This window comes from Barbus barbus (assembly GCF_936440315.1).
Source record: "Barbus barbus genome assembly, chromosome: 5".
NCBI classification, from domain to species: domain Eukaryota; kingdom Metazoa; phylum Chordata; class Actinopteri; order Cypriniformes; family Cyprinidae; genus Barbus; species Barbus barbus.
The window spans coordinates 36720256-36744425 of NC_136733.1; the positions used below are offsets into that span (position 1 = coordinate 36720256).

General features: G+C 38.0%; 2 protein-coding genes across 5 annotated transcripts in view; one reads left to right on the forward strand and one right to left on the reverse strand.

Moving 5' to 3' along the window:
• Positions 1-18858, forward strand: LOC306870362 (tubulin polyglutamylase TTLL11-like). 2 transcript variants are annotated; one of them, XM_079417593.1, is made up of 9 exons: positions 1-1175; positions 7230-7329; positions 8655-8788; positions 9938-10513; positions 10706-10801; positions 11719-11834; positions 15213-15449; positions 15678-15784; positions 17748-18858. In XM_079417593.1, the coding sequence occupies exons 1-9, from the start codon at positions 684-686 to the stop codon at positions 18020-18022; spliced, it is 2133 nt and encodes a 710-aa protein (XP_079273719.1). In that variant the 5' UTR covers positions 1-683; the 3' UTR covers positions 18023-18858. The 2 variants fall into 2 exon arrangements, with proteins under 2 accessions (XP_079273719.1, XP_079273718.1); XM_079417592.1 differs by having other exon boundaries at positions 559-1175; positions 8652-8788.
• A 1519-nt stretch (positions 18859-20377) lies between these two features.
• The window catches only part of LOC306870537 (disabled homolog 2-interacting protein-like), a 77093-nt gene continuing 73300 nt past the window's right edge, over positions 20378-24170 (reverse strand). For all 3 annotated transcript variants that reach the window (XM_079417849.1, XM_079417850.1, XM_079417851.1), the window contains 2 exons: positions 24063-24150; positions 20378-22710 (listed from right to left, as the gene is read on the reverse strand). In XM_079417849.1, the coding sequence (XP_079273975.1) occupies positions 22543-22710; positions 24063-24150 (256 nt within the window). In that variant the 3' untranslated portion in view covers positions 20378-22542. The remainder of the gene's footprint in view (positions 22711-24062; positions 24151-24170) is intronic.

Genomic DNA, 24170 nt, shown 5'->3' on the forward strand with positions numbered 1-24170 from the left:
GGCTTCCGTTAGCTGCGTTGCGTTGTCAACAGGACCAAAACACCAGCAGCGACAGCTTTACTTCTGGACTGTCCGCTGGCCATCAGTTAACACCTCACCTGTCCGCCTGTATTAACTCTGCCACGTCTGAGCAAACAGCAGGTAAACGGTATGCACGCGATGTTGTTATTTAGAGATACGACGTCCGTTTAAAAGCGCGAGAGCAGTCGGTGCACCTCACCGGCTCTTTAAAACTGACCGAAACTGACAGGGGGAACGCGGTCATGCACCCAGCTATGCCCTGCTCTCGTTTTCCTCATACTTATGCCGCGATATGTGCTGTTAGTTGAGTATTGCTTTATAGAGAATGGGATGAATTAGGCACAATTACGTTCATATGCAGCTTGTGGTATTATTAGGAGAGGTTAAGCACCTCTTTTTCCCATTAAAAGGACACCGGACGGCTCTTGTGTCCCGTTAGTTCGACATCAAAAATATCCAGCACACTGTAATGTGGTGTTATCTGTCAGTGCTAATAACGTTCAGACTGTAATCATGGAGTCACCAGGCTCTATAGTTGGCTTTTATAGATAGGTTTTCTGTTTTTGTGCTTTAGTTTGGATAGAAGCAGCTGGTCCACGTTAGCAGATTATCCTTACATATTTATCAAATCTAAATGAGATAACAAACATATAGCTAACACTATGAGCGATCACTATGAGAGAGTTAAGTTTGAGCTCCAGCAGATGAAGGAGGTGGAGAACGAGGCCGCGGCCGACGAGGAGCAGCTGTCCCCGGCCTCGGTCTCACCAATCCCCGCTGACGTGTCCTTCACTGCTCGGAGAGACCTGTCCAAAAGTAGCATTAACGGGAGAAGTCGGAGTAAAAGTAGGAGCAAAGCAGACAGTCATGAGAGACAGGTGAACGGTAAACAACCGGCGGATCTGACGCCTCAGAAGTCAGACTATTCACAAGGACACATCAAAGGAGCGGCAAGGCTTTTAAAGGGTAAAACGGCAGCAAACGGTCACGTTGAGTCGTGCAAGAGACGGACAGATGGGAAATGTGCGCATCGTGGCAAAGAGGACGAGAGCAAAGTGGCCAAAAAGAGAAGAGCTGTGACGGTGGACACCTCCAAGGCAAAGACGTCTCTGGAGGCGCTAAAGATGAGCATCAGACAGCTGAAGTGGAAAGAGGTGAGAGAGCCACTGTGTTCTGACTCCACATAACCTTTGACTTTATCTACCTGCCATTCTGATTACAACAAGGGCTGATCATACGATTGTAGCATATGCCATCTGTTGTTAGGGTATTCTTAGTTAAAAGTATTCTAGTTAAAAGTATTGTAAATCCTTAAAGTCCCATTAAAATTGTGTGTGTGGTAAACCCTACGTTATGGGGACAAAATGTCCCAACAAAGATGGCAATATCCGAAATCCTTGTTCTTGTGGGAACATTTTTTGGTCCCCATGATGAGGAAACAAGCTTATAAATGATACAATTTTTTTTTTTTTTTTGGGAAAATCGTCAGGAAGTTTATTTTGTAAGGGACAGATTTATGTGTAGGATTGGTGTAGGGTGATAGAAAATACAGTTTGTACAGTATAAAAACCATTACGCCTGTGGAATGCCAGTTTTTTTTTTTAAAAAGTACACTTCCATAATGTACTTGAAATGCTCTATTTTCACGCACTAATTTTGTACCTAATATAATAAAAATTATTTAAAGATTTTTTAGTACTTTTTAAGATAAACTTCAACAAAGTGTACTCAACTGTGCTATTTTGGGACACCATTAATATGAACTAAATGAATAAAGACCATCGACTCCACCGGGCTGGGACACCGGCAAAGGATATTAGTATCGCTTTTTATTTTTATTTATTTTTTTCTTTATATGTTTACTATTGAAAAGTTGTTGTTGTATGCATTTGTCAATTTTTTAAGTTCTGTATTTTTTTAAATGGGTGTGTATAGAGTATTTACAGTGTTAACTTGTAGTTTTAGTTCTTTTTCTTATTTGTAAGTCGCTTTGGATAAAAGCATCTGCTAAATGACTAAAAGTAAAGTAAAAGTAACTAAAAGGTGCTTTTAACATACTACACATACATCTCAAAAAATTATAATATCATGAAAAAGGTCAATATTTTTTGTCACTCATTTCAGAAAGTGAAACCCATATATTATATAGATTCATTACACACAGAATGAAATATGTCAAGCCTTTATTTCTTGAAATTTTGAACTCAGAATTCAGTGCCTCAGAAAATTAGAATATTACATAAGATCAATAAAAAAAGGATATTTTAAACAGAAATGTCAGGCTTCTGAAAAGTATGTTCATTTCTATGCACTCAATACTTGGTTGGGCCTCCTTTTGCATGAATTACTGCATCAATGCGGCGTGGCATGGAGGCAATCAGCCTGTGGCACTGCTCAGGTGTAATGGAAGCCCAGGTTGCTTTGATAGTGGCCTTCAGGTCATCTGCATTGTTGGGTCTGGTGTCTCTCATCTTCCTCTTGACAATATCCCATAGATTCTCTATGGGGTTCAGGTTAGGCGAGTTTGCTGGCCAATCAAGCACAGTAACACCATGGTCATTGAACCAGCTTTTGGTACCTTTGGTGTGGGCAGGTGCCAAGTCCTGCTGGAAAATGAAATCAGCATCTCTATAAAGCTTGTCAGCAGAAGGAAGCATGAAGTGCTCTAAAATTTCCTGGTAGATGGCTGCGTTGACTGTGAACTTCAGAAAACACAGTGGACCAACACCAGCAGATGACATGGCAGCCCAAATCATCACTGACTGTGGAAACGTCACACTGGACTTCAAGCAACATGGATTCTGTGCCTCTCCACTCTTCCGCCAGACTCTGGGACCTTGATTTCCAAATTAAATGCAAAATTTACTTTCATCTGAAAAGAGCACTTTCACTGAGCAACAGTCCAGTTCTTTTTCTCCACAGCCCAGGTAAGACGCTTCTGACGTTTTCTCTGGTTCAGAAGTGGCTTGGTAGCCCTTTTCCTGAAGACATCTGAGCGTGGTGACTGTTGATGCACTGACTCCAGCTTCAGTCCACTCCTTGTGAAGCTCTCACAAGTGTTTGAATCGACTTTGCTTGACAGTATTCTCAAGCTTGCGGTCATCCCTGTTGCTTGTGCACCTTTTCCTACCCAAATTCTTCCTTCCAGTCAACTTTGCATTTAATATGCTTTGATACAGCACTCTGTGAACAGCCACCCCTTTCAGTAATGACCCTTTGTGACTTACCCTCTTTGTGGAGGGTGTCAATGTTCGTCTTCTGGATCATTGCCAAGTCAGCAGTGTTCCCCATTATTGTGGTTTCAAAGAACAAGAGATACCCGGAATTTATACTGTAGAGATGGTCATTAATTGAAACTCAAATGTAAATATTCAAATATTTTGACATACTGATTTTTGACTTTCATGAGCTGTAAGCTCTAATCATCAAAATTAAAACAAAAAAACTTTTGAAATGTTTTATTTTATGTAATGAATCTAAAATATATGAAAGTTTCACTTTTTGAAATAAGTTACAATAAAATAATTAACTTTTTCACGATATTCTAATTTTTTGAGATGTACCTATATCTCTGTATTTAAAAAAAAAATAGTTACCACTTATAGTACACTTGAGTGTACTAGTGTATGAAAGATGGGTTCAAGTGTACTGCATCAGTAAAACCGATCCACACATTTGCTTGAATATGAATGGATGAATCCATTGGACTAATCTACACTTTCTTAAGGCTTCTGCTATGTAAACAAACACTTACTCTTGACTTGTAGGCTTAATCTTTCAACAGCCATTGCCAGTCTTTAACCTTGTCCTTCAACATATGTGACAGACACACGCATATGGTTACACTTGACCGTCTATGTAAAGTCACTCTGCATTAAAAAAAGAAACACTCATTAATACATTGATAACATATCAAACTATACCATGTGGTGCACAACACCTGGCAGGTTGGAGATAGTGAATGGTTCTGTTGAGTGAATGTGAACAAGGCAGCGCTGAATTACAAAGGATCATAATATTTCAGCGGAGACGAGTAGAAGGGGGTGTCTTCTACTCGTCTCCACTGAAATATTATGAGCCTTTGTAATTCAGCGCTGCTTTGTTAAAGGTCGGTTTCAAGTTTAAGCGTATCCATTATACCTTTTATCCTGTCTGCTACACCAAAGACTGTTTCAAGGGCAGGAGGAGTTCCCACCTGTGGTTTTAAAAATGTTTCGAAGACTGTCAGCCATGGAAGTTATTTAGAAACAGATCCGAAGATCTCATTATGACAAAGTTAGAAACAAAGTATATTGGCTCATCTGTAAGCAACTGATACAGGTGCATTAGGTTTAAGACCCGCTACATGAGCTAAAGAGTCAGAATTGGCTGTGAACAAGCTGGCAAATTGATGGCAGTTGTTGTCATCATTAGTATAACCCATTCAATGTCTTAACTGAGTTCAACTGAAGTTTTCTGTTCAACCAAAATGGGCCTTTGTGAAACTGGATGCTGTAAGGCAGACTTATTACAGTAGATCATCTGTGATCTGTAGTAACTGGTAGTACTGTGAATATCTAAAATGTAGTTGTATTTGCGTGTAAATAAACCATTTACATATTTGGATCTATGTTTCTGATCTAAAAAGGTCCTATGCCCTTATCTAATTTGCCGTCATCTAAATCTGAGTACACTGCACTTACGTTTTTGATGTGTCATGGTTCCAAAGACACATAAAGGGTAGTAATGCAGCTAAATGCTGGCTTTCACCATATGGTTGTGCCTTCACAGTGGTAAATGATTAAAATCAATCTGGGATAATCCCACATGCCTGCATTTCCACTGCTCTCCATGCCTGTATGGTACAAAATAATTGGACAGTATGCATTGTAGAGCTACATGTGTTGTAATTTAGATTGATTAAGTAAGGATGTAATACAGGTTCTCCACACTACACACAGGTTACACATATAGTACTCCGCACAAAAGCACATGCATGCACTACACTGAGGCTCAGCCAGACCAGGTAAACATATCCGCTTGTCTGTAACATGTGAGAAATATCTGAAGGGGGTCCAGGCTGATGTGACGGGGGTAATGATCCTCCCTGGGGAGAGATGATTGGTTGGTTGGTGTGTTAACACCAAAGCAGCTTCCATGGTGAGTAACAAATTGAAATACTATAAAAGAGCAATTTAAAAACCTATACAAGTTTGCTTGAGATAAAAAAAAAAAGTTTTCTTTGTGAAAAAGTGATTGCTGAGTAATATAATTTCCCAAAACAACTTAAACCAGCACAATTTAATAAAATATGTTTAAGAGATACTGGACTCTGGCATGAGAAGCATAGTGGCGGATCTTCAATTGATATTAAGAACTTCTGGAATGCCTTATTCGGCCCTAGAGAGAGAAGAAAACAGAACTGTAACCTTTAGGTTTTTAAATAGTGTATATTTTATAGCTATTTCTTATACGAGAACACTTTTAATGAAAGTTAAAGTATAACCAATTAGAAAAAAAACTTCACTTAGAAAGGAGGAAAGTGCTTTCCGAAAGGATGTTTCACATTTTGTCTGAATTGTTAAATGCATTGAAGATATACCATAACTCTCTTTTTTTTTAAGTCCGTCTTGTACCTGCTACATAATTCCAAGTAACTTCATTTAAGTAGTTACAGCTAAAGGTGATTGGATTGAAAAGGCATGTCCTGATTTTCTGACCTGCTCCACAGCTACGTTGACAAAGCAATGAAATGTTATTCATGTTTAAGATATCTTTGCTATCCCTGATGCATCAAACAGAGCTGAGGTGCTAATATTTTGACTCAAACTGAATAAACCGCTTTGTGTTAATTTAAAAAGATTCTTCCAAGTTCACACACAATTAAAAATTTACATTCATGTTGTTCCAAACCTGTTTCTCTTACTTCTGTAGAATTTAAAAGAACATATTTTGTGAAATGTCTTCATTTTTTATTTTTTGGAAGTGGTCCCCAAAACGCTTTTAGTTACCAACATTCTTCAAAATATTTTGGTTTATCTGCAGAAAAAAAAATCAAGTCATACAGGTTTGGAAGAGCATGAGGGGAGTAAAAAATTGTAGAGTTCTTATTTATGGGTGAACCCTAATGCATTAAAATGTTTACACAAAGCTATTAGTGCAGTCAGTACACTAACAATAATTGCTGGTCACTATATCTGACAGATGCATATCAATATTTATCCAAAGAAGGCAGATCTAATTGAACTGCCCAGTTTAGTTTTACGCCGATTTATTTATTTAATTAAAATGTAATGCTAGAAAAATACAAATAAATAGATAATTGTGTTTTCATGCAGTGATCTATCAAAGTCAGGCACATGAGCATTAGTGCTGCGTAAAATTGCTGCACTTCAGATTAAAGCAACTGGAGCGAATAAAGGTCACTCGTTAATTGTTCTGCTACGGTCTGTGATGTCTGTGTTTTTTGAGCGCATGCACACTTTGGTTTCACTTTTGTTTCACCCCTCTTTGATAGGTTTCACTATAGTGAAAACATTATTGTGAGAACATTTTGAAAAAAATGACCTTCAGAACTGTTGCTATACCTGTAAACCTGCGTGAACTCCTAATCTGATCACAAATTTCTGGTTTCCTCTGTGTGCCAGGTGACCAATAGGAGCACCTCCTCACACTCCATTAACCTGTTAAACGGTGACATGATCCTCACAAAATCCACCCCAAGACATGTAACCTAGTCTATACTAAGCACACTACCTGTATCCTGATTAGTGCCCTTGATAGCCTACATCACACTCAGCCCACACTGTAGCCTAGTCATCACATACAGGGTCTTAAAAATGTATTTGAAACTGGACCAAAACCTGAAACACTGGTCTGTACACATGTGCTTAAATGCATTTTCACCTGTAAATTAAAGATGGTGGTAACATACATAACCCTGCCTCTATAACTGACACTGTTACTTTTGTAGAATTATAACTATTCTTCCAAGTCATTGAGAATGTAGCCCTTAGCCATGATATGCATACTGTAGGAAAGAGTAGAAATTGTTTACTAAAATGTTTCTTGGAAAAAGAGTCCTGCAGAGGTGAGCTGTTGTTATTCTATTACAGTTAGTCATAGTCAATGTTTAGCATCCTTGTCAAAAGTATGACATGTTTATTATGTTGTGATTGATGGTTTTCCTGCTTTACTTTGCCTCAAGTCTCTTTCTTTTGATCCTGCAGTTTCCGATGGGTAGGCGGACAGCGTGTGATATCTACTGGCATGGCGTCTCTTTTCATGACAATGAGAACATCATCTCTGGGCAAGTCAACAAATTCCCAGGTAAACTTCACAAAAAGTAGGTCTTTAGAGATCTTGCCAAAGTAGAAACAGCATATTTCATAATTTTAATAGGACACCATCATGTGCAATCTTTAAAAAAAAAAATCTCAGAATTTAAATGACAATGGGATCTGTCATTAAAAATCATTTAATCCTAATTTTCAAACTTTTCGCATTTAAATTGGTCAATCTGGTATTACCTGTAGTTGGACAGTAGGTGGTGCAAAGGGTTAATTTTCATTGCGCAGATCACCTACACTGTAACACGGGGAAACTTTATTCAAACTTTGAATATTATTGTTATTTTAAATACATTTTAAAATTAGAAAGATAAACTGAGCTGGCTGAAATAAAGAAAGTAAACATAAAGGAAATTAAATGAAGGAAATAATACATTTGTAGAGGGGTCTCACCATGGCAACTGCTGTCACGGTTGTGTCTCATATATGAAAAGTATGCCATGGCAAGCCTATTCAACAATAAATATCTAAATAATAGTTTTGGTCAATTAACCTGGCAAGCAGGAGATTTACAACATTAAACAAATTCTTTAAAGGGCTACGGATGGGGAGAAGGCTGTTAAATACAGTGTTTTTATAGTAAATAAAAATGAAAAAAAAAATTGTGAACTGATATCACAATGTATATGAAAAATTAAAACAATACAGAACTGAAAACAGTGGATCAAAAAGTTGAATGATCTGACCTGTTGGTGTGGTTGAAGATGTCCCTCTGATTTCGACATGGTGAAACACTGTATCCTAAATACAAATATTTTAAAATGAAGCTAAAAATATTAAAAACAAAATCCATGCATAAATGACAAAACTGCAACTATCGAAAACCATTGCTGAAAATAGTTTAAACAAATCTAGAAATGGACAAATAGTACAAAACGTTGTCGCATTTACATTAGTTAGTATAGGCTGCATTCTGTACTTGCTTTTAGAGGACGGTTACCAGTCATACAGTATGGTGAGTTTTGTTCACTGGAATGTTTTTCAGCAGTGGAGTCATAAAGGAGTCTCAAGAGCTGCTGACTCATGGGTTGGATGGAATAAGGCTGTTTTCATAGCTGTATTGACAGTTGCTTTCACACAGACAGTCTTTCCAAGCTGTGTGCGCGCTATGGAGCCATTGAAATCAAATTATCAAGTGATTTAATGAAACTGTTGGGAAATAGGGCTCTAAAATGTGTCATTTTTCAAGAGAATAACGCCCCTGCAGGACCATAGACTGATGGGGAACTGCAGCCCTTCTCTGGCCTCTGTGCCATTTCTCTTTGACTTCACTGTTTTCTCATCAACTATCCTGTCGGTCAGCAGGAATGATAGAGATGCTGCGGAAGATAAACCTGAGTCGTGCCGTGCGTACCATGCAGGAGCTGTTCCCGGAGGAGTACAACTTCTACCCACGCTCTTGGATCCTGCCTGAGGAATACCAACTCTTCTCCACACAGGTACAAGCTCAGTGAGGGAAACACTTCAGAAGATAAGAGTAGATAGAGTGCTTGGGACACCATATCAAGAGTCAATCTGTGAGATCACAACGAAGACATTTACAGAAGCTAGACAAACTGTCTTCCTCCTCTATTGGTAGATTGCTGTAGTAGTAATTGGTCAGGACAGAATCACAGTAAAACCAGGTTAAGCAGTTTAGTGGCCAGCAACAGCTAATTGTGAATGACAAGTCTGTTACAAGATCTTGTAGATCTTCAATCTCCTTCCACATATTACAGTTATTGTATATTTGTGCTTTATTTGTTCAGATTGGCTGCTTAAATTGGATTTTATCTTATGCTGTCCAGTAGGTTTAAACAATTTGTGGTTCGGTGTTTTTCCTTTTTATTTCCCTTTTTTTTTATTATTAATTAATGCTTATTCATATTTGTGCATGAACTTTTGAGCGGGAATCAGGAAAGACTTGTGTGGGCTTGTTTTTGAGTAACTTTTTTTTTTATAGTAAAGCTGCAGGGGGCAGCAGAGATCTGCAGAAGGGGGAAAAAGGGAAAACATGCATGCAAGCTAAAGAAAACCATTGTATTAGATAGAAATATGAGGCTTTGTTTACTAACCATAATAACCATAATGCTATTAATGGATAGTCACCAGCACTCACTGCCTTTTAAATCTGAACTTTTTTTAAATTAAGCGTTAGATCAGCCTTGTGTTATTTTTATTACAATCTTATATATATATATATTTTTTTTTTTGTATTATTATTATTATTATTTTTTTATCATTCAGTGCACTTAAACATTAACTGGAGACTCAAATAAAAACTGTTCATATTAACCCTTCTGTGGACATCATATTAGTAAGAAAGTGAGTTTTCTTGAAGTATCCATATGTATTTTAAGATTTAGCTCTTAAATTAGATATTAGAAAGTCAATTTAAATTGAATTGTTTATAAAAAAAAATTATTATTTTTTATTAACATGAAGGGCAGCATTTGGAGTAGAAATAAAGCAGTCACTGAAATGTAATTCAGATCTGAAAGGGTTAATTCTTTCAAGGGATGGCCTCTTCAAGTTCTTTTCCAAGCATATTAGAAAAAAAATGTCACTGTTCACTTTCCGCTTTTGTTCTTTTTTTTTTTTTTTTTAAGATTCGTCTCCTGAAAGATAATGATTCAACCCTCAAACCCACTTATATCGTCAAACCGGACAGCGGATCCCAGGGCGAAGGCATCTACCTCATCCGTGACCCTGCTGACCTTCGGGTCATCTCAGGTTCTCAGGTCAAACAAGCAGTTGTTCAAGAATACATCCAGAAACCCCTGCTCATTGATAAACTGAAGTTTGATATCCGCCTGTACGTTCTGGTCCGCTCCCTGGAGCCTTTAGAGATCTACATTGCTAAAGAGGGTCTGTCCAGGTTCTGCACAGAACCCTACCAAGAACCCAGCCAGAAGAACCTCAGTCATGTTTTTATGCATCTAACCAACTACTCCCTTAATGTGCACAGCGGGAACTTTGTTCACTCCGACAGCTGCAGCACGGGCAGTAAACGCACTTTCTCTAGCGTTCTCTATCGCCTGGCATCTAAAGGAGTGGACATCAAGAAGGTCTGGTCAGACATTATCGCTTTGGTTATCAAGACAGTAATTGCACTTGTGCCTGAACTGAAGGTGTATTATCAGACAGATATACCACCCGGAAAACCAGGACCGACATGTTTTCAGGTATATTTGCAATGAATTCCTTTATGTGTGACATATTTAGCATTTTATCATTAAAATGAGAAACAAGAGAACATACCCATATGCTATTAACTATGTTTTTCCTTCACCAAGCGATCCCTGATTCTCTTAATTTCACTAGTTTTCAAAGTCAATAAATAGTAAATAACAGAAGATGATGTGTTCCAATTTTAGATCCTGGGTTTTGATATCCTGCTGATGAAAAACTTGAAGCCTGTTTTATTAGAGGTCAATGCCAACCCCAGCATGAGGATTGAACATGAGCAGGAGGTGAGGGTGCAGATGTTCTTTTAGTGTGATGCTATTCAAAAAACAGTACCTTAAAAATGTACTGTGGCAGTGCTAAAGATCTTTGATATATTTTGATATTATTTAGGTGGTTATATATTTCAAAAATACCATTGTACATGTGTGTGTGTGTGTGTTTGTACGTGCTACCATAGTATACACTGCTGTTCAAAAGTTTGGGTCAGTAAGCAGAAAATCATCAAATTAGAATGATTTCCGAAGGATGATTGGACACTGCTGAAAATTCAGTTTTGACATCACAGCAATAAATTACATTTTTAAATATCTTAAAATATTTACATTTATATTGAGTCATTTAGCAGACGCTTTTATCCAATGCAACTTGCAAATGAGGACAATGGAAACAATCAAAATCAATAAAAGAGCGATGATAAGCAAGTGCTATGACAAGTCTCAGTTAGCCTAACGCAATACATGTAGCAAGTTTTCTTTATTTTTATTATATAATAAATAATAAGAAAACAGATAGAATAGAGCAAGCTAGTGTTAGAGGCCTTTTTTTGCTTCTTGTTAATTGTATAATAAATAAAAGAAAACAAATAGAATACAAAAAGAACAGGGAAGCTAGTGTTTTTTTTTTGTGTTTTTTTTATAAAGAAAGTAAACAAGTACAGTGCAAGTCTAAAAGGGGCAAGTTTTTTCTAAAAGAATATAATTAGAATAGAGAGTGCTAGAGTTAGAGGGTCAAATAAAGATGGAAGACATTTCACAACTGTATTTTTGCTGAAATAAATAAAGCCTTGGTGAGCATAAGAAACTTCTTTCATAAACATGAACATTTGGTCTAACTGACTCTAAACTGACAATGACTATACTTGTGTTTACAGACATTAACATGAGTCTGTTGCACTGCTTATTGTTGACGCCATATGTTGCAGGTGTCACCTGGTGTGTTTGAATATGTACCGAGTCCAGTAGATGAAGAGGTGAAAGTGGGTGTGATCAGAGACACGCTGCGGCTCATGGACCCCGCTCAGAGGAAACAACATGTCACGTGAGTCATAATCTTTAAGGCTTATGGGACAGTTGATGGTGCAATTTGTGTGCGTGCCCTCCGGTGCGTGTTGCCATCCTCGCCTCAGCTTTGTGGAGCTGAAATAATGGTCTGCTGAGCTGCAGTCATAAGCCTTTCAGAAGGAAAAATTTAATTCAGGAAATCCTGTGATGAAATTTCACACTTGTGTGGCCAATCTTCCTCTGTCTCTCTTAGTCAGGGATAGCCGGACAGTCTCATGCCCCATGAGAAAGTTTGTGTGTCAGCTTTTATTGTAGCTCATTGTACACAGACACACTTCAGTGTCTAGGCCTGGAGGAAATAAAAGTCAGACAGCCTTTGTTTTTGAGGAAAGTGTAGAGTCAGCTCAGAGTTTAATTGAGACGTGCATGTGGGCTCAGAGCTGGAAAGACTCTGTGTGCACATTTTTCTTTAATATCTGCTAATTTAGCCTTTAGGTGTGCATTTTTATGATCTAGCACAGTTGTCTGGTTTGTGCTGTTTGAGAAGGGAAAAAGTTGAATCATGCTTTTGTGTTGTTTTCAGTTCTTAATGATGATTTCAGAAATCTATACTGATTTGTTGTTCACTTTACATTTCTTATCAATGTTGAAAACAGTTGCTGCCTAATATTTTTGTGGAAACCAAGATGCATTTGTAAAGTTATCCTCGATGAATACAAATTGTTTGAAATAGAAATATTTTGTAGCATACCTTACTTTTTTGTCTTAAATATTCAACCCTGTTTTTTTAAAGCAAGACATGCAAGGGGTATGAAACCATAAATAAAAAAAACATACTCCCCAAAACTTTTCCTCCAGACTGCCAGTTCCTACAAGGAGAATGTGTGTGTGTCGTAAATAAATTTACATAAACAAATAAACCGTGTCCTCTGTAGAACTATCTCTTATGGTCGAGCAAACATAAGCTCATATTGGCACAAAAGATTGAATGAATAAATAAATCAAGGACACTCGGAGAGAAAGTTCTACATACTCAGTCACGATCTTTCATCTCGTGTCCTCCTTTCAGTCAACCTGAAATAACTAACCTTCAGTGACTGCGACGACTGGGTGAATTAACACACCACTCACAAACTCTTCTGATTCAAGCCCTTTGATGCTGTTTGAAGCTATTCTGTCCTGAGTACGATTGTCATGGCTAATACTGACAAGTACAAAGTCACTAAGGCTTTACGAAGCCAGCTAGTGTTGTTTAATGACAGCCTATTCCTCGCAGGGCTCTCGACGTGCTGTTCCTCTAGTCTTGTTGGACCAGTTCATCTTGCATGTTTCCAAAGGCTTCTGTAGGAAATTAGCTGTAGGAGATAACCCTGAGGCAATTTGATGTTGATGTTATGAATATGTTAGACATGCAGTATGTTGCTAGATTATATTAATAGTGGGCCACACCGTTGATAATCTTTGGCTGTTTATAGAGCCTCTGGCAGTCACGGAGACAGGTGTGTGATATCTTATATTCCAGGTTCAGTAAAAGTTAAGCTCGGTTCCCCCCAATCATCTTTTCTGGGAGTATGTAAGTTTGGTGAGCAGATACAAAATTCTGTGAAAAATTCTATGGCATCTTTAAAGGGGTAATATGATGCTATTTTAAAGATCATTATTTTGTGCATTTGGTTTAACAGAATACGTTGACATGCTTTAACAAATTATTCTTCAAATACTGTACATGATTGTAGTTCCTCTATGCCCCGCCTCTCTCAAACGCTTAGTTTTCTACAAAGCCCCTCCTTCTGACAAGTGCAGTCTGCTCTGATTGGCCAGCTGACACAGTGCATTGTGATTGGCCGAACACCTCAAGCACGCATCGGAATGCCCCTTACCATAATCGCGAGCTTCAGCTTTCAAAGTAAATATAAAGACATCAGTTCGAGCCCGAGAAGGGAACAGAGTCGCGTGACAGACAGTGATGAAGCTCGTACGCATTTGCACTCAAGCCGCGGTTAAGACCGCTGAATCCACTGTGATGTGACCCTGTCTCTCTCTCACACACACACACACACACACATGACGTGTTACTGTACACTGCGCAAAACTCCATTTGAACACTCAATAGCAAAACTTAAATAACAAAACATACTTACAGTCGCTGATTCAGAAGCGCCAGATTGTCATAGCAAAGTCGGAATTGACCCTTTTTTCCCTCTTTTTCTTTTTAGAAATAGCCTTTGTGCACAGCCAGCCTTTAACTCTCCTAGGTTCAAACTGTCGTCCATAAAATGCGTTGCACAAATTCGAACATTTGGGTTGTGCTGTTCTGTTGTAAACCAGTCTTAACAATGATTCCTAATTGCATCTATTTTCGGAAGGCCAAATAAAGTGCTTTTGCCTGCATTAACACTACTGCGGTTACTGAAACCACGCCGCCTTTCTTTGCATGAATATTTGGGCGGCATTACCCAAATATTTCCACATTGTGACGTAGACACGTGGGGGCGTGTTTGAATGAGGCGTTTAGCCCGGTCTGGATCAGCCTTTTGTGGGAGACTTTGAGCTTTGTAACTCTGCAGATCGTATACATGCACAAACAGCTACATAACGCACTAAAGAAAGGAAAACAAGAAATCGCATCATATGACCCCTTTAATGTGCTAAAGGTTGTATGTGTCTTTGGGTAAACCCATTAGGTGTGTTAAGTCATATCTCTGTCGTTAGTACTTTTACCCTGTAATTCTAAAGCCACAACCTTCAGGTCAGAAGCCATTAAGTGCAACAAACTGCTTTGGCTCCTCAGCTATCTGGACCCAGTGCTCGTATGAGAGTTCACTCGTTTTGTGATTGTTAAATTGTTTTTCAATTATTTTCCTTGGATAAATGAAAGAGAGAGGGATTTAATGAGAGAAAATGGTAAGGCTTGTGATTTTATTCACTGAGGATTTCTGTTTATTTTTTTAGTCCTTTGGTTTGAAGTCCTCCATTCTCCTACTTGACAGATATTCTTTTAAGCGTTATGCTGTTAGCACAAAATCAATCCGCAAACTTTTCAAATGATTTGTGTTTTTTGTTCTTGTTTAGCCATTTTTCACTCATCTACTGTCTTAAATCGAGAAATTATAAAATAACAGAGAAAGACTAAGTTGAAAGGTAAGTTAGTCAAAAATATTTTGATTGCAAAAGACACCAGTTAAAATGATTAGTTTGCGCCATATACCATAATTTACAAAAGGTGTTTCTTAAGTTGAAAAATGTAATATTAGTTAAAACAATTTTTTCGAATGTTTAACAATTTTTCTGTTACTTGTAGAAAAATATAAATGTATGTAGGTACCATTGAGCAAGTAAAAGTACATATAATTATATAAATATAAAAACAAGGCTAAAATAGTGTGTGTTGAGGTTAACCTTACTGTGCCAACAGGTCAAGTACAGGCGGCGGTTCACCAGAAGAAACTATTGTTGTGGAGACAGGAAGTGATGAGAAAGAAGCCTTGGCGGATTCCCTTCCATCTTTATGTTTAAAGCAAGTCTTCCCTAAATACACCAAGCAGTTTAATTACTTGCGGGTCGTTGAACGTATCGCTGCCATTTTCCTGCGTTTCCTTGGTGTCAAAGGAACCATGAGAATGGGTCCGACCAGCTTCCGCACCTTCATCAGGCAAGTCATTAGTTCCTGTAGCTCAACTGATAGAGCGTGGCATTAGCCAAAGCCAAGATCATGCTGGTAAAATGAATGCAACCCTGCAAAATGAAGATGTTGTATCAAATATTTTACTGGCTCGGATTTAATTTACATATAACGTTATTGCTAGATTTAATGGAATGAATGGGATTCTGAATAAGGCAACATTCATTACGTGCCACATTAATTGAGCGTCTCCTTTAGGAACTGCAAGCTGAGTAACAGCAGCTTCTCGATGGCTTCAGTGGACATCCTGTACATCGACATCACGCGTCGCTGGGCTGGAATGCTCCCCGACTCCAGAGAGGCAGGCAAGCGGCCCACCAATCATGATGCAATTTACAGCACATCTTCACTCCAGAGGCCAACACACAATCAAAAAGCTGTTAAACAGCCTCCGATAAAAGACACATTTGCAACTATTTATCATAGCGCATTTCCCCTCGCGCACAGTCATAAATGAGATCATCAGGGGAGATAATTGACAAATAAATTCCCTTTTTCGTTCATTTGCTCAGTACTTGGGAAACTGGAAAATAGATGGCCAATAAACTAATGCCACATAACCAAATTTTCAAGTTCTGCCTCAATCTTTTATATTTTCATTTTTATTTATTTTTTGCTTTCACTTTGAAAAGATACTTTGGTAAATGGGAACTTTTGTGTGTGTGTGTGTGTGTGTGTGTTTGTCAGCTAATGTGCCCACAAGTCATTTCTGCTTTTAAATGAGCACTGGTAATATTCTTTGTGATGGTGCATTAGGTTGGGCCATGCTAGCATCGTTTTCTTGCAGGAACGTATGAAATGAATAATGCATGCCAGGCCTTGCTTCTCCTAATCAAAAGAGAGAATGAATGAATATATACTTGAGTCTCTGTGCTCGTAAATGGCCAGAGTGGAATGATGTGAGCTGAATTCTGGAACGTTTCGGAAGGTTGCACTGAATTTGGTCATTAGCGCCTTGCAGTAGGGAATCAACACACACTCACAAAAGCCAGACTGTGTGGTGTGAAGAAAGTAATAACTGCTGGATAAGGTTGATATTTATAAATAATAGAAGCGGCTATTTAAGAGAAGGGGATCGGACTGTTTATCCCCGAGGAGGAAGAGGAGCGATAGCGCTGCCATGATCTTCATTAATAGTAATACATTTACTTTTGAGGAATGCTAAGTTGACACTCAGACAGAATCTTGACCCTCCTGTCCATCCCAGAGTTCAGTCTGCTGAATTATTTCAGCGCCCCTTATTACTCTGCTTAATGAAACCCATTTTCTCCTTCTGGAGAACAGCGTTGCTTATTAATTGTGGCCATCCATTCTCAATGTACACATATTTCTGACCAGCGCAGCAGGCTGCCTCATTTTCTTTCGAGATGATTTTCACAGCTCCATATTGTCCACAGCAAGGGCTCATTAACGCTCGGTATATGTAGTCAGACAAGTGATCTGCATCCACTTTCAGGCTCCAACCCCCTGAGGGTCCCAGGGACCCTTAATATCAGTAGAAGTGCCTTCCTGTTGAAATGTGCGGAGAGAATTTCACCACGTTTAAAATGTACAAAGTTTTTCTCTTTAGAAAGAAGCCGTCTGTATTTCTCTCCCTTGGCTCACAGGCTCAGACATGACCTTGAAAAATTTGCTGCTGATGATTTGAGCTTGCAGATGAAGCTTTAACAGGAACATAAATATACTGTAATAAAGTTTTCATCAGCGTGGAGATACGACTGCACTAAATAATACACAAATGAAGCCCTGTTAATTAATAAACAAGCAGAAGGGAAATCTGCCATATGTGCACTTCTGATTAAAGCTGCTAATAGCCCAGAAATAATGTCATTAATAGCGTTTCTTCAACTCTTTATATGACAACTGCATGTATTGTCTTGTTTGGTTTGTATGGAATGAGTATTACTCATACTGTATATTCATATGAAGTTATGTGCCAAAGCTTAATATTTAGGTCTTTCCAAACTCCTTACTTTAGGCACTACATGTAAATTTCACCCATTTTTTAATTCATAATTCATCAAAATGTCATAGCTCAATCATCTGGTGAAATGACAGATTTCAATTGTTCTCTAACTATTGTGTCTGCTTAAACTTCTCCATGCAAGCTCTCATTCATCTCATTTTGAGTGCAACACTCACATCTCAAAATCCAATCAACAACTGTTGAATAGATGGAAGTTCTTACACTACTTGTTTTTTTGGCTAATCCATTGATTGTGTGTCAAAATATGAAAGAAAAGATTTTTCTCTCTCTCTCTTTTTCAGGAATGTCTCTTCAGGCATTTATTGAGGCCTTCTTTTACTTGGCAGCACGCAGGTTCAAGGCTTTACTGCTGCGGGAGCAGGTGCACTTGCTGCTGGAGGTTTGTGAGGGGGCCCTTGAGGGCCAGAGCCACAGCGAGAAGCCACGGCCACCCCGATCGCACACAAACCCCGCCTCTTCTCAGTCATCAGCGCCAACCACGTTCAGCTCCCCCGCACTGACACGACAACGCCACCGGCCGCTGCAACTCTCTGCTAAAGCAAACACAGACAACTGACAATCTCACACATATGTCTTCTGAGGAACTTCCAGAGGCCAAAGCAATGTGCTTTTGAATAAATACAGAAAGAAAGAAGGTAGAATGAACTGGATTTCATAACATACAGAAGCCAAGATAGAAGAGGAACTTAGCTCTGTGCAATTGCTCAAGTTGAATTGTTTATACACTGCTCAGATGGAGATATTTCTTTCACCACACTACACAGACAAATGTAACGGAGGATATTTGTACACTGACACTAAGGCACTTGTTTCAGTGCTAAATGTGCAGATGGCCTGGCTTGTGCTGCATAGCTCAAACTGTATGCTTACCTTCGGGTAATGTGGGTAGGATTTGTGTGAACCAATCACTGCAGGGATAACCATCACGGGATTCAGTGTTTCTGTAAGGGACGAGATGTTGTCGTAACACCACTTCAGAAAAGCAGCTAATTATCTCAAATGGCCACGTTTAACTGACTAGGCTGAACAACACGGTGGCCTTTTGTTAGTAAACATGGTGTTAACACCAGGATATGGCACCAAGTGCACTCGAAGTTTACCAAGTTGTGTATTATTTATACCCGAAGAGATTTATTATTTATTGTTTTTCACTTAACCGAGTCATTCACTGTAGCTGTGAATTGACCGAAATGCTCCTGCATGTAGAAATTATGACAGAAGGAGAAAAAAGGGTTTGCTGTGGTTTAATGCAATTGGACATCTCACAAGATTAGCACATATTGACACAGATCATTTAACCCTCATTTAATATCACATTGCAGCTGCAGGCATCGACATGTATAAAATTAGGACTTTTTATGGACGTTGAATAAACATTGCATTTAAAATATTACATTGTATGATTTTATTTTTCAGTTACACACAAACAAACATATACTACCATTAAAAGTTGTTTTAATGTTTTGAAAACAAGTCTCCAATATTTAGCAAGGCTGCATTAATTTGACCAAAAAATTAAATAAATAGTAAAAACAGTAACATTGTCAAATAGTATTACATTTTAAACTGTAATTTATTACTGTGACAGCAAAGCTGAATTCAAATCATTCTAATATGCTGATTTGCTGCTCAAGAAACATTATTAAATGTAAAAAAATGTGCTGCTTATTTTTTTATATAAAAAGTAAATTTGTAAATTTTGGTAACACTTTACAATAAGTTTCATTAGTTAACATGAACTAAAAATGAACAATACTTATACAGCATTTATTAAGTAAGGAATAATTGACGACGGGCCGTTGAATTATTAGAAAAATAATGCACACCCGAGGTTCGCGGAGTGGCCGTTACACCTCGGGTGTGCATTATTTTTCTAATAATTCAACGGTCCGGAGTCAATTATTCCGCTTATACTACGGTTGCCACACCTCAAGACATCGATCAGATTATATATTTCAAGGGATTCGTCCGGTTTTTCTACTTAAATCGCTATTGTGAGTAGGATTATTTCTTCCGCATCTCATCCAACGACTCTTTTGCTAGTTCCAAAACGTCATTTTAAAGCTGGCAATGGAGGCTTGAGCCGTTGATAGCAGACTAATGCAGTTATTAGAAAGAGAGCGAGAGAGACAGAGACACAGAGAAAGAGAAACAGAGAGAGAAAGAGAGAGAGAGAGCTTGTATGAATTAGGCTACCTCTGTGTGTCCCTCAACAGTGTTCTGAAGCACCGTCTCTAAACTGTAAGTCTGCTTTAAGATGCAGCGCTGTTATTACCTCGCTAGTGAGAAATGTCATGTGTAGCCTTTAAGTTGCTACACTAGGCTAACTGATAAAATCGTCAGGGCAGCGCTGACAACGATGCGAAGTGATATGGAACTGTAATGCGGTCAAGAAAGCTGCCTGGAACTACGTTCGCCGTGCGTTTCCCTGAAAATAATTGCACACCTCAGAACGTTCGTCAGCCAATCAGATTCAAGCATTCAACGGCCCCGTAGTATAATCTTAGTTAATTTCAACATTTACTAATGCATTATTAAAATCACGAGTTGTGCTTGTTAACATTAGCTAATGCACTGTGCACTAATATGAACAAACAATGAACAATATTTTTTTTAACATTAACAAAGATTAGTAAATAGTGTAATAAATGTATTGTTCATCATTGGTTGATACATTAACAAATGACACCTTATTGTAAAGTGTTACCAAAAATTTGTAATGGTCTTAACAGCACATTTTTTGCAATAGTTATGGTTGATATTTAATTTCTTTGCAATACCGCCCATAAGATGTTGTACATTGGGTTCAGAAATGGACCATCAGTAGGTTAACCATATCCAAGCACATCTTGACCTCTCACATTATGCTTGTCAAGTGATTGATTCAGTAATGAAGACAAGGCAGGCATATAAAATAACTAAATAAAACTTTAATTATTCTAGTTGCAAATGTACATAAATTGCACAGCCACAATTGTATAGTTCTTAACATGGACAAATTTCTCTGTACATTATTGTTCTTGTCATTGTCCTAAAACAAGGCAAGAGTCCAGCCAATACTTTACTTTAAACATACTTACAAAATTATTTTCTACAAGGATTATAAAACATACAACATATTGTAGGTATTCATTTATATACTTGTATATCTTTATATTATTTATTTCACATAGCTACTATTTCACACTGACTGCTTGGAGAAGTTTCCTAAACTTTGAGAACTGAAATGAAGCCAGATAACGACACATCTGATGAAAAGAACCGAGACGACAGCAAAAGTCTTTTTCATTCAAGACTGCCCTAAACAACTATTTCTTTTCAGTTTTTTTTACTCACTAGTAGCTTTTCATGTGGATGAAATAGACGTAATGACTCTGCAAAACCTCAGACCTCATTAAAAACAGAACATGAACAAACAGAGAATCTGACATCCACGTCTGTAAGAGAGAACTTGTGAAAAATAAATATCGGCTCCCTTTTGTGCAATCACACGAGCCCCAAGCCAAGTTTAAAAGCTGATCAAATTAATTTTAAATACCTCTAGATACTTAATCTGCCTTGTGCAGACAGTGCTGAAGCATTTCAGTGGCGCAAATGATAATGCTACAAATTAAACTAAATGACAAATCCCTGGCTTGATTATAATAATGAGCACCTTGAGTTTGCTACGTGTTTGTAGAGTGAAGTAAACCCAAGTGGACATGACAAAAGGAAAATGTGCATAGTCTTCAAAGCGTTTGAGAAGCTGGGGCGAGAGATGTGGTGTGTGCTTGTGTCTCAGTCATTCACTTTGCAGTTCCTGTGAACCTTGCTTTATATTTAATATTAACTTATTCACATAATACTCCATCACAGAGCCCATATACAGAGAGGAATCCCCTTAAAAATAACATCTCTATCTTACCCATGTCAGGGTGTCTTATAATGTATATCTTTGCATCAAGACATGCGTGCATATCACTTCCTCAAAGACCAATGAATTAAAGGAAAACAGCAGTTTTACGCTGCACCTCAGTGCCAGACATGATAAATGCAGACGAGTCCTTTCATATGTTATTAAATACAAAAATAGACAAACTCTAAATGCTGAAATGTAAAGTGTGCAGCAATTTGGACCGATGAGGCAACGCATACAAAAATAAACACACTTGTACAAATGACTTACAAAGGCTTAAAAAATCTGAATGAAGAAGAAAAACCCATGAAGAAAACATGCAGAAAAAAAGCCACTCTCCTTAATGTAGGAAGAAAACATGAGCTACACAAGGCAGTTTTCAAAACTTCAAACTAAAATCATTTCAGTCCGGTTTAGTGTCTAACATTCACTCTGCTCTGCCTGAGCAGTCTGTGCTAATTAAAAATCTTGGCATATCTGGGGAAAAAAAATTCAAAATGTGGAAGGAGAATGTAAAATATATACTTTTTTAAATCTATGCACATTATAATCTATCATAGATGTTCATCTGAACTGTACAAAATTAAATAAAAATAAGGACTGAGGGGTATTTCAGATGCAACATTTTAAGGCTTCTCATGATGGAGAGACAAAGTGCACTATGTAGGAAGAAACAAACAGGAAGAGAGATATGGAGGAGAGCGCTAATTTCTCCACAAAGAGTCGCTCATTCTGTAGCTTCAGTCGTTTCATTTTAAAGTAGAGACCATTATAAATTAATGTTACAAAATCTAGTTTCTTTTTCAAAGGCTGTATGGAGAACACCTATTTTAAAGCACGTGAAATGACTTTTTTGCAGGCAAGAAGGTCTTAGTATCTGTATAATGTCACCGTGTTAAGCTGTATCTTTTTTTTCCATTTTATTTTACAGTTAGTTGTTGTGAAACACGAATTAATGTCTAGTGGTGTGTCCTAACATGAAGTACTTAAACAGTAGTCTCACCAGTGGATGTTTAAAGTGGATCTTGCTCCACGTTTCCCAACAATAGCTTTGAAGACCGTCAATGTTCTGTATTCTCACCTGCGGTATTTCTCTCAGTGTTCACTTACAGAATATCTGCACACTTGCTCGTGTCCTCTGTCTTCTTTCCGTCTCTTTCTGTGCATCCGGGGGTCTTTGTTTAGCAGTTGGAGCTGTTGCGAAACTCCCCGTTCTCTGTGATCTGCAGCTTGGTGGGGTTAGTGGGAGAGATGCCGTTCCGCGTCTGCATGCTGTAGCGCTCTTTCAGCTGTGACAGGGCACTCATTAGCCTCGCGTTAGCCGCGTCCAGAGATGCTATCCGTTTCTCCTGCAGAGAGAGACAATTTCAGTACATATACAAATAATAAATCCTATGAAAATACCAACACCAGCAATTCCGGCAAGGAATTTTCATGAGCAATTGTTTGGATGTTAACAGGTATGGATTGCAGCTTAGATGGAGATGGATCAAGTGATTTTTAGAGAAAAGTATGGTCATCGGTTTTTAGGTTCTCATATTATACTGAACAAAATTATAAACGCAACACTTTTGTTTTTGTCCCCATTTTTCATGAGCTGAACTCAAAGATCTAAGACTTTTTCTATGTACACAAAAGGCCTATTTCTTTCAAATATTGTTCACAAATCTGTCTAAATCTGTGTTAGTGAGCACTTCTCCTTTGCTGAGATAATCCACCTCACAGGTGTGGCATATCAAGATGCTGATTAGACAGCATGATTATTGCACAGGTGTGCCTTAGGCTGGCCACAATAAAAGGCCACTCTAAAATGTGCAGTTTTATAACACAGCACAATGCCACAGATGTCGCAAGTTTTTGAGGGCGCGTGCAATTGGCATGCTGACTGCAGGAATGTCCACCAGAGCTGTTGCCCGTGAATTGAATGTACATTTCTCTGTACATGTACATTTGATAGTCAAACTTCTTTTTGGCAAAAGGGATTGAAGATACTAAAATGTTTATTTCTGATTGATTTTACTTTGCAAAATTGCTGTAGATCATCGATTAAACTGTAGGGTAATCACAAATAACATCACGACTGTCACAGCTGTGATGTTATTTGTGGAGACACTCAACCTCAAGTGTGCAATTGCTTATTTCTTGATGAACATAGATGTACATGAAAGGAGAGGAAACAACCCGTTTGGTTTTCTTGGAAACTTAAGATGTAAATATACAGCATAAAAATGCATATGCATTTTCCTTGGATTCACACTGTGTTGTAGTATTAGGAAGTGTGGTGTGTTGTTTAGATTTCAGAGATCAGCCAGGAATACTGATGTTAGGCTCGGTTGGAGTCATTTTAATCGGCGGAGCAGAGACTTGCACAGCCCTCAGTGTAGGACAGTGGATATTAACATTAATGATGCATATATGGCAAATACGTGTTTCAAAAATGGGTTCCGATCAAACGATAAGAGGGGTTGTGACATTGTGACAGAAATTTAATTGGAAAACATACATTTATATAGTGCTATTAATATAGTTCATCAAGTAGATTTTAACCTTCAGGCAAAGATCTGTGAAATTAATTTGATTTGTTGAAATGGTTACATTTAAAATTAGTAAATAAGTACATTTAGAAAAAAATGAAAAAAATTACATTTAACTGACATACCTAAGATATCACACCACTATATCTACGTATACATAGACATACCTGTGCATCAATGATCTTCTGTTTGGAGTCAATCACTGCCTGCATATCAGCATGATCCTTCTTCAGCTCTTCCTCCACAGACATCAACCTGCATCAACACAAAACAAA

What these genes read in the sequence shown, in the direction of transcription:
- LOC306870362 (XM_079417592.1), top strand. Translation starts at nt 684, where the DNA reads ATGAGCGATCACTATGAGAGAGTTAAGTTTGAGCTCCAGCAGATGAAG. An exon ending in GACAGCTGAAGTGGAAAGAG is followed by an intron (nt 1,176 to 7,229) that starts GTGAGAGAGCCA and finishes TTGATCCTGCAG; the next exon opens with TTTCCGATGGGTAGGCGGAC. An exon ending in CAGAGGAAACAACATGTCAC is followed by an intron (nt 11,835 to 15,212) that starts GTGAGTCATAAT and finishes CTGTGCCAACAG; the next exon opens with GTCAAGTACAGGCGGCGGTT.